At 38.5% G+C, this 10,739-nt stretch overlaps 1 protein-coding gene across 2 annotated transcripts in view; it reads right to left on the bottom strand.

Annotated features, from left to right (window-relative positions):
* Positions 1–209: 209 nt before the first annotated feature.
* chrdl2 (chordin-like 2) overlaps positions 210–10,739 on the bottom strand; it is a 13,739-nt gene continuing 3,209 nt past the window's right edge. The window contains exons 4-11 of one of the 2 annotated variants that reach the window (XM_061898362.1): positions 9,885–10,027; positions 6,589–6,682; positions 6,424–6,488; positions 6,183–6,342; positions 2,817–3,008; positions 2,580–2,753; positions 2,414–2,506; positions 210–762 (exon numbers count right to left, since the gene is read on the bottom strand). In XM_061898362.1, the coding sequence (XP_061754346.1) occupies positions 635–762; positions 2,414–2,506; positions 2,580–2,753; positions 2,817–3,008; positions 6,183–6,342; positions 6,424–6,488; positions 6,589–6,682; positions 9,885–10,027 (1,049 nt within the window). In that variant the 3' untranslated portion in view covers positions 210–634. The remainder of the gene's footprint in view (positions 763–2,413; positions 2,507–2,579; positions 2,754–2,816; positions 3,009–6,182; positions 6,343–6,423; positions 6,489–6,588; positions 6,683–9,884; positions 10,028–10,739) is intronic. The other variant, XM_061898364.1, reaches the window with a different exon arrangement.

Here is a 10,739-nt window from a genome sequence, read left to right as displayed (position 1 = left end):
TTGCTCACAGTATTCAGTATTCACTATACGGGTTTTGAAGTAATCATGATTAATGGACAAGGGTGACCAAAACATGCAATGAAGTGATGAAAATACTAGTAAACGGTGTTGACAATGCTCTGCTCCCCCTGCCTGTTAAAGATGGACTTGACAGAAAATAAGTAATATAATGACAAGTTAAGAGAAGGCAGACAAAAGACAAGACAATATTTAATGGTTGGACCATCAGTTATATTTTTAAAGAGGGTTGAAGGATTCAAGTTCCGAAAAAGCTGCCGCCATCTTTAAACAAAGAAGCACAACACAACAAATACACTTTTGGCCTCATTTTGCCTTACAAAATGAACAGAACGATGTCCTTCGGGAGCTAATTTTAAAATGTATTTTCACTTAAATCTCTTTTACCAGCTTTAACATGTCCAGTCACTTCGCCCTCTGCTGATCTGGAAGAAATCACAGTTATTGCTTCGCTCATCACATTTAGAGGCTTCGTCCACTTTTATACAATGTGTGCATTCAAATAGTCAAACTCCCACTAAAATATATTTTACAATAAATACAGTAATAAAAACATTTGTACAATGAAACCATGCAGTTAATATAATGTGTTTTTAATACCGTCCCCCAAAGTAAGTCAGGGAGAACACAATCCTTCCACCTGCTTGGGATTTAAGAAGGTTACCATCTCCTTCATGCCATTTTCACAAACGCTCTGTGCTTGATCCAGTTTCCCTGCTCCGTCTTTGAATTTTCCCCACAACTCTGCAATCATAATAATATCTCTTCAATCAACCTGGTATGCATTTTGGATCTATAAAACCCAAAACCAGTGAAGTTGGTACGTTATGTAAATCGTAAATAAAAACAGAATACAATGATTTGCAAATCCTTTTCAGCTTATATTCAATTGAATAGGACAAGATACTTAACGTTCGATCTGGAAAACTTTGTTATTTTTTGCAAATATTAGCTCATTTGGAATTTGATGCCTGCAACATGCTTCAAAAACAACTGAGAAAGTTGAGGAATGCTCATCAAACACCTATTTTGAACATTCTACAGGTGAACAGGCCAACTGGGAACAAGTGGGTGCCATGATTGGGTATAAAAGCAGCTTCCATGAAATGCTCAGTCATTTACAAACATGGATGTTCGCCACTTTGTGAACAAATGTGTGAGCAAATTGTCGAACAGTTTAAGAACATTTCTCAAAGAGCTATTGCAAGGAATTAAGGGATTTCACCATCTACGGTCCGTAATATCATCAAAAGGTTCAGAGAATCTGGAAAAATCACTGCACCTAAGCGACAAAGCCCGTGACCTTTGATTCCTTATGCGGTACTGCATCAAAAAGCGACATCAGTGTGTAAAGGATATCACCATATGGCCTCAGGAACACTTCAGAAAACCACTGTCAGTAACTATAGTTCGTCGCTACATCTGTAAGTGCAAGTTAAAACTCTACTATGAAAAGCCAAAGCCATTTATCAACACCAAGAAAAGCAGCCGGCTTCACTGGGCCCGAGCTCATCTAGGATGGACTGATGCAAAGTGCAAAAGTGTTCTGTGGTCTGACAAGTCCACATTTTAAAGTTTTTTTGGAAACTGTGGACGTTGTGTCCTCCGGATCAAAGAGGAAAAGAACCATCCGGACTGTTATAGGCGCAAAGTTCAAAAGCCAGCATTTGTGATGGTATGAGGGTGTATTAGTGCCCAAGGCATGGGTAACTTACACATCTGTGAAGGCACCAATAATGTCGAAAGGTACATACAGGTTTCCGAGCAACATATGTTGCCCTCCAAGCAACATCTTTTTCATGGACGCCCCTGCTTATTTCAGCAAGACAATGCCAAGCCACATTCTGCATGTGTTACAACAGTGTGGCTTCATAGTAAAAGAGTGCGGGTATTAGACTGGCCTGCCTGTAGTCCAGACCTGTCTCCAATTGAAAATGTGTGGCGCATTATGAAGGCTAAAATACGACAACGGAGACCCCGGACCGTTGAACAATTTAAGACTTAGACATAGATAAACTTAAAGCTTAACTTAAGCTTTACATCAAGCAAGAATGGGAAATAATTCCACCTGAAAAGCTTAAAAAATTGGTCTCCAATGTTCCCAAACGTTTCCTGAGTGTTGTTTAAAGGAGAGGCCCTGTAACACAGTGGTAAAAAAGCCCCTAGGCCAACTCTTTTGCAATGTGTCGCTGCCATTAAATTCTAAGTTGATTATTTGCAGGAAAAAAAATAAGTTTCTCAGTTCAAACATTAAATATCTTGTCTTTGCAATCTGTTCAATTGAATAGAGGTTGAAAAGAATTTGCAAATCATTGTATTCTGTTTTTGTTTATGATTTACACTACGTGCCAACTTCCCTGGTTTTGGGTTTTGTAGAATGCTAAATGTGCAAAACCTTCATCGACTGTTGTCAGCAAGGTGTAATCCTCAGGATGATCTTTGATATCGCTCCTTCCAACGTCACCTATTTTCATTAATTGTAAAACACCTGCATGAAAAAATACGTGTTTATTCACCCGGCAAATTGTTTTCTTGCATAGTTCAATTGATATTTACTGTACCGTCTACTGTCTTCCATACTTGCACCTCCACTTGAGCAGCGCTTGCTCTTTCAATAGCGATGATCCGAACCCTGGTGGGAGAATCCACTTTTACAGCGGATCTGACTTTGTAGACCAACACTTTGTTTTTGTAGCCCAGGAAACAGTCAGTGTGGTTACTTGCAGCTTTACTCTCTACGATGGATTATTATTATTATTTATTTTATTTTTTTACAACAAAATTCAACTACAACCTACCTGGACACGACTTGCAGCACTTTCCGGTTGACTTGACCGGATGTTGACACGGATACTGACTGGGACACGTGATGCGTTTACACTCCTGTAGGCCGTCGCTACAAGAGCACGTGATGCATTCGAGAACCTTCCCCAAAACTGGGTGCCATGTGTCTCCGTGCGAGTATGTCTTGCCATTGTACAAACATGCTGCTGACACATGGAACACACACGTCTGAGATAAGAAAAAAAGTTCTCAGAACCCTTTTATATGCAATACAGAGCTATAACTTGAATGCAAAGCAGCTTTGTGTTAACATAACTTTTAAAAGTTTGTGGGGTGACTAAGTGGAATCAATAGAATGAGAGACTCACACAAAGCAATAACATCATGCAATTGAAGGGTGTGATATAAACAATGAATTGATGAGTGGGTTTATTATTGCAAACATGGGCGGAGCACCAAATTCTGGGTTCCCATATGTAAGAATCCTGTAGGAGCCCCCTGTCCCACTTTCAACCCAACGTTGCCATCCCCTTACACCAGGCCTGGGCAATTATTTTGACTCAGGGGCCAAATTTTGAGAAAATAGTGTGTCTTGGGGCCGGTATATTTATTTTTAGGAACACTAATACAAAACATTACAATGATGTCTGATTGAATGCTAAAAACGTTATGACAGACCGCCTTAAAAAAAGGAATGGAATTGTATTTATTTTTTTTTTTAACTGAATGAGACACCCAGAATGTACATGAAAATAAAGAATGTGGGATTTACAAAATTAACTATGAAGGATAAAACACTGAATATTGACAACATATGAACGTCACATCAACTCTCGTCGACATATTTTACAATCAAGCGAAATGCAACAAAACAGCGAAATATGAACACGAAGTGTACAAATAAACTCTACCTACAATCTGATATATCTGATACATCACTGAGCTTTAGAACTTTGCTATGAAAATCTCCATCCGCGCCTGTCCCTGACACCTGCATTTCAGGCGGGCACTCTGGAAACACTCTGTGGAAACGCTCCCCACCCACACTGCTTGCTGACTTAGATTACCATAGTAACTAGAATATCATGCAAAAGTGCAGATTCCAACCATTGAAATACTTTGTATAGTTTACGACTTATGGTCATTTGAAGACATCACTGCACATCATAATGGCAGCTACAGTTTCCATCTTAAAGATCTAAAAAAAAAATATTTGGTAATGTCGGGCGGGCCAGATTAAAAAGCTTAAGGGGCCGCATGTGGCCCCCGGACCTTAATTTGCCCAGGTCTGCCTTACACACACACTTGGTATGTTTACATGTACTAACACAAATAATTATTGTATGGATTTGGTTGAAACCAGCTATTTACAACACATGTAATAACCTTAATTAGGTTTTTGACTTTAAAACATGGGGATCTACAGCAGTTTTTCAACCTTTTTTGAGCAAAAGCACATTTTTTTCATAAAAACAAAACAAAAAGGAGGCACACCACCAGCAGAAAACGGTAAAAAAAAAAAACAACTCCACCAGGTTGTCTTGCTTCATTTTGAGTTTGTTGTTTTCCTGTGTGTAGTGTTTTAGTTCCAATCTTGCGCTGTTATTTTGGTGGCTCTTCCTGTTTTGCTGGTGTTTTCCTGTAGCAGCTTCACACCTTCCTTTGAGTGCGACTGCCTGACCTGCTTTCTATTGGCAAACAAGACTATTTCAGCTATGCGCATGCTTTCCTTCTTTGTGTGGACATTGTTGATTGTCATGTCATGTACGAATATACTTTGTGCATGCCGTGTCTGCTCCACACGCTGTAAGTCTTTGCTGTCGTCCAGCATTCTGTTTTTGTTTACTTTGTAGCCAGTTTGGTTTTACTTTAGTTTTGCATAGCTATCCCTATGCTTCATTGCCGTTTCCTTTCGCTTTTGTTCATTTTTGGTTTAGGAGTTACATAACTTTTTACCCGCACGCCGTCTCCCGCTGTGCAGTGAATATTGGGATCACGACAAACAATCCTCAACGCGTTCCAAGTTCTACAAAGCAATGAACTCCCTGCTGCCACTTACTGATATGGAGTTTTACATGGTTACCCTGCCGAGCTCTACACAGCACAGACACAGCACTAGACAACGGCACATTATTTGCAGATTATAATTTTTGATTTGCAAATAATATTTTTTGGACCAATTAGGTGAAGTTGCAAAATTTCCCACAACACACCAGATAATATCTCACGGCATACTAGTGGATTTTGTTTGTTAAGCACTTTTCATCTAAATAAAGCCTCTTTTGTTGCTGCTGTGTATTTTTTTTAACAAATACAAAATATATTCAAATTGATGATAGTTTCCTTTAACAGCAGTATTTTATTTGTAAAGTCGCTTGCAAAGTTATGTATATATCCATATATATTTCATATATATATATATATATTTCATATATAACAAAATAGGCTTTATTTAGATAAAAAGTACTTATATTATATATATATAGATATATATATATATATATATATATATATATATATATATATATATATATATATATATATATATTCAGGTAGATGTATCACATATATATATATGTATATATATATGTATATATATATATATATATATATATATATATATATGTATATATATGTATATATATATATATATATATATATATATATATAATATATATATATATATATATATTAGATAAAAAGTACTTTTATATATATATATATATATATATATATATAAAGTACTTGTTATCTAAATAAAGCCTATTTTGTTATATATGAAATATATATATATATATATACACATATATATATATATATGTGATATATCTACCTGAATATATATATACATATATATAAATGCTTCTGATGTTCTGTGCATTACATGTTGCACAAATTATTGGTCTTCATATTGCTGCATGGCAATGTCTTAACCTCCATTATTTATTGATAAAATTTATATTCAGCCTGTTAATCATTACGTTAGTAAGAACTTAACCAGAACATGCTATAAAAAAGGTATACTATATTTCTGCCAGTCGTAGGTATAGACATACATATATATATATGTGTCATATATTGTAAAATGTATATGTCTTGCATCTGTGTGCCTTTAAAAGAGTGTTTGTGTCCATTTTACGTTGAGCTGTTTAATATAAGGTACATACATAATGTTTTATAAGCAAATATTTGCATAAATCCAACAAATTGCCCAGTTGGATGTACATTTTAATAAGTTTCACTTATGAAAGAGACCTTATATTTGTGAATAATTATGAGTTATCTATTGATAAAATGCAATTAATCGCAATTACATATATTCCTGATTTAAATGTATGATATAAAAATGTTTAGAATATAAAAACGCCTCTTTTGCAAACCTTTCTGGTGTTTCTGCTGCATTAAAATCTTCACTCTGGTCCCAGAAGCCCCTCTGAGGTCAAGTTCACTGAGGCTGAGGCGTCTGGGGGAAGTTCCGCCCCCGGTTTGGACAGAACGTGCCGCGTCCTGCTCGGCAGCACACTGCTCCTGCGAGTGCCTCTTTTTACAAACACACATACAAAAGAGTTGTGTGGACTGATTGAATAATATTTTCAAAGCATGCATGATGACATGACTTACGACGCCTCTATTGAGCTGCTGGTTTGCATCCTCTGCTGATGAAGATCCACCAGTGGAGTCTTGACCTGTTTTGAACAATGAAGTATTTAGTATTCGTGCGGCCCTGACCAACCTGTGCCAGCTTTAGAAAATACTTCTTTAGTCAGCTGGAAGACTTTGGCCTACCTTTACACAGCAAGCAGCAGGTGTCTGCAGCCTTGACCGGAGAGGAGCAGCTGATTGGTTGGCAGGTTTTTACAGCGCAAAAGATATTTCCATTCTGCGGGGGGAACAAAACGTCAGCGGTTTTAAAGTTTGAACATTTTTCAGTGCATGTTCCAGGAAGCTCTAAGGACGGATAGACTTTATTTTTCTTGGGGAGTAGTAGTTTCAGCACAGTTTTAAGTTCCTAGAAAACTCAGTCCAATGCAATTACACACAAGATACAGATGAGCAACAAAGTTAGCAATCAAAAACGATCTAGCTTTGAAAAACGGGAGCCAGGTTTGAAGTCAACGGCCCAACCTGGGCATCGATACTAGTACTCAACAGTAGCACTTTTCAGTGCTTTTGTATGTGCTCAAATGTGTTAATAAATGTTAATTTTACACTATGCTGTCCAGTTATCATCTTGTTTTTTAAACATGTGTGTCTCATTTGCAAGTATTATACAGTAAACTTTGCATGTAGTTGCAATTCCAAGTGGTTAGATGGCAGTAGTGTATAGACTACAGCAAAGCCGTGCGGAGAAAGCGTATGGACACTTACCAGTAGAGTGATATGCTCAATTGCGTTTGAAAAGTTAAAGTTAAAGTACCAATGATTGTCACACACACATTCCCGGTGGCCACCCCCGGGAATCATTTTTGGTGATTTAACCCCCAATTCCAACCCTTGATGCTGAATGCCAAGCAGGGAGGTAATGGGTCCCATTTTTATAGTCTTTGATATGACTGGGCCGGGGTTTGAACTCACGACCTACTGATCTCAAGGTGGACACTCTAACCACTAGGCCACTGAGCAGGTTTCATTGTACCCAAAATACTGCGTAAACATCACAAAATGCCACAATTTCAGATGGTCATTTGGAATATTCTTCTCCGAATGTCTTTTGCAATCTCTGTAGATTCGGAGTGGGATGACGTCAGGATGGAATTGATTCTGCACTCTGGCCATATCTGGAAATATGCAAACATTGAAAATAAATGTGCTGTCTATCATTCACATCCCTATGTAAGGCATGAACACATATATTTGTTTTCATTTTTTTTATTTTAAGTCATAAAAAAAGTCCACTTACAACTGAGTCAATGGGGGCTCTCTATTCTTCCCACAAAACCCGCCAACAACACTATTTACATATCGAGACCTGAATATTAACCAAATATTACCGATATTGTTCTCTAATGCAAACATTTTTTTAACTATGCTGAGATAGGCTCCACCCCTCCCCCACGTGACCCCGAACAGGACAAGCGGTAGCAAATGGACGGATTGCATTGTGCTTTGATGTCCATCTGCTGCTGCTACAGTTTAGCACCTCGGCTTGTCAAAAGTTATTTTAGATTATAAATCATGCCTCTCATCTGGGTAATAGGAGGATTTAGCCATGAACTTGTTCGTCTGTGACACTCAGTTTATACTCAGAGATGGACAGAAATAGGTCGGTACCTATTAAAGTACCAAAATCGGTACCAGTCCCTACTACAGTACAATGTACTGATTCACGTAAAATTGAACAGTACAATATTTGAATATCTTTGTTGCATGTGACGTCATGTACAGTTGCAGATTCGGCACTGGTTTAAGCACTTGGCAGGCTAACAGGCGTAATCATAGCAGACTCCATCTAGGTAATGATGCAATTTCCCATGCCAACAAAGCATGAACGGCTGATAGAAAGCACTCGAGAGTAGAGCTATACTTTTCCAATACAATTAAAGAGCTAGTGTGTCATAAGTATAATAATGACAATTTAATGGCAAAGACTACTTCCTGGCTCAAGCAACACACCTCGGACAAATCGAAATAAATGCAAACTTGCAAATGAGACTCAAAAGCGTAAGGAAACAAAATATAGTGTTTAATATTAAATTAAATTGGTATCTATGGAAAGGGGCCTGGTCTGCGGGCCTGCCGCAGAGCGGGGTGTGGAAGGACCAGCCTCAAAGCACAGCTGGCAGGTGAATGGATTACCCAGCTGGGACTGATCAACCAATCACCTGTCATGCTTATTAGCAACAGCCAGGCTGGGACACGAGTGTTGGAGTTGGAGCGAGAGAGAGAGACACACTAGAGAGCAAAGCAGAGACACGCTGGACTGAAAAGTCCTAACTTTATACTGCTGAAAAGCAAACCACGCTGGTGTATGGGAATAAAAGACTTGATCCAATCTGAATACCGGGCTCTAGTGCCAGTGTGTGGTGGTCAGGAGAACCCACCAGAGGGCAACCTCTACAGTATCATTGAGTCCCAAGGCATTGATACCGTATCAGTTCAAATATGAAAGGTACCCATCTTTAGAGGGAGGGGTTACACACACAAAGGCACATAGGGTAGGAGACAAGTGCGCGTGAGAGAGTGAAGCTACATAATTAGAAACTACACACTGGAAAGTCGAGGAAAATGAACAGCAAAAAAAACAAAAGCTGAGGTAATTTGTGTTTTTTAATGCCAATTTTCTCAAAAGACAAGTCAAAATTGTTTTTCTTTTAGTTGTGCACATCTTAATGCGTATCCAGTTGTGTAATGTGTTGTTGCTCTTTCACTCTAAATAGTTGTAAATATATAAATAGTACACACAATCAAATTGTATCTTTTGTCTAATTGAAATTGGTTTGTTTTTGTAGTTTCTCATTTATTTTTATGGTAATATATTCTATGTTGAATATCCATCCATCCATCCATTTTCTACCGCTTGTCCCTTTCGGGGTGACGGGGGTTGCTGTGTTGAACATATACATACAAATATATAAGTCATGTTGATTCGTATATAATTAGTGTTTTCACATTACAAATGTATCCATCCATCCATCATCTTCCACTTATCCGAAGTCGGGTCGCAGGGGCAGCAGCCTAAGCAGAGAAGCCCAGACTTTCCTCTGCCCAGCTGCTTTGTCCAGCTCTTCCCGGGGGATCCCAAGGCGTTCTATCATAGATGTGTTCTGGTAATACATTTTAAAAACAACAAAAATCTGAGGAGCCACCGCCTCTTTTTAGGAAGCCGAGCCAAAAGAATTGGCTCAATTGTGAAGGCATACATATTAAACTGGACAAAAGTAATGGGATAATAATGTCTGTGTGGTGACTCATTTCGGGTGAATAGTGAATCTATACTGTGATTTAAGCAGTCGTGTCCCCTGACTACTTCAAAGTGTATCCATGTTTCAATTTTATATAGCATTGTCCCAGGAGAAGATCTAGTGTAAGAAGATAAAAACACTTGTGTTTTACACAATAAATTAAAGTGAATAATGACTCACAGAGCACGAGCACATGGCACACTGGTTGCTTGGCTTGGCAGGAAGGTCGTGTTTGGTGAAGGTCTCTCCTGGTTGATAAATACTTCCATTATATCTGCACACTTTCACTGGAGCTCTCAGGGCCGCTGGGACCTTCGGTTTATCTAAGACACAACAACGTATTGTAATTCAATTATTGCATTCTTGAAAAGTACCGATCCGTATCGTTTAAACGTAAACATTACCAATTTCAACGCATCTGTAACTAAACCTTTTAGGTTATTCCCTGACTAATTCAAGAAGTGCTTCAGGGTGTCTTATTCATCCTACGCACCAAATATGATGGAGTAGAGGTGTTAATGTTAACATTCTTCTTGTGAAGAGTCAGATTCATTATCAAAGTTTGTAGCCAAACCCTGCCCACCTCTGATGGCGTAAGTCGATTGTAATCTCCCATCCGTCTCGTATCTGTGTTTGGCTTTTGGGCTCACTTCGGCCCCTTCTACACTAAGGTTATCCAAGGTAAATCCTACCTGTCCTTGTCCTTGTCCACACACACACACACACACACACACACACACACACACACACACACACACAAAGGTCGTTTAAGACCCCCCTCTCCTCCGTCCGCCGGCGCAACGTAACCTTTTACGCATGCGCGTAAAATGCACACGTCAGTCACCTCCAGTGTTGCTTTGTGTGCAGGTTTTTAAATGTAACTTATCTGAACAATATCCAGTGTTGTGGTATTTCAGTTAACTGGAATCCAGTGTGCTGTGGGGCCCTATTGTAGTGAATCACACCTGTGACATCAGAAATTAATCAAATCTTTAATGGACATGTGAAAGTAAACAATGGAATAAAGAACATTTT

The sequence above is a fragment of the Nerophis ophidion genome, linkage group LG04 (assembly GCF_033978795.1).
Source record: "Nerophis ophidion isolate RoL-2023_Sa linkage group LG04, RoL_Noph_v1.0, whole genome shotgun sequence".
In the NCBI taxonomy this organism is placed as follows: domain Eukaryota; kingdom Metazoa; phylum Chordata; class Actinopteri; order Syngnathiformes; family Syngnathidae; genus Nerophis; species Nerophis ophidion.
Note: the sequence above shows the minus strand (reverse complement) of the source record. Positions and strands in the feature narration are given on the sequence as shown.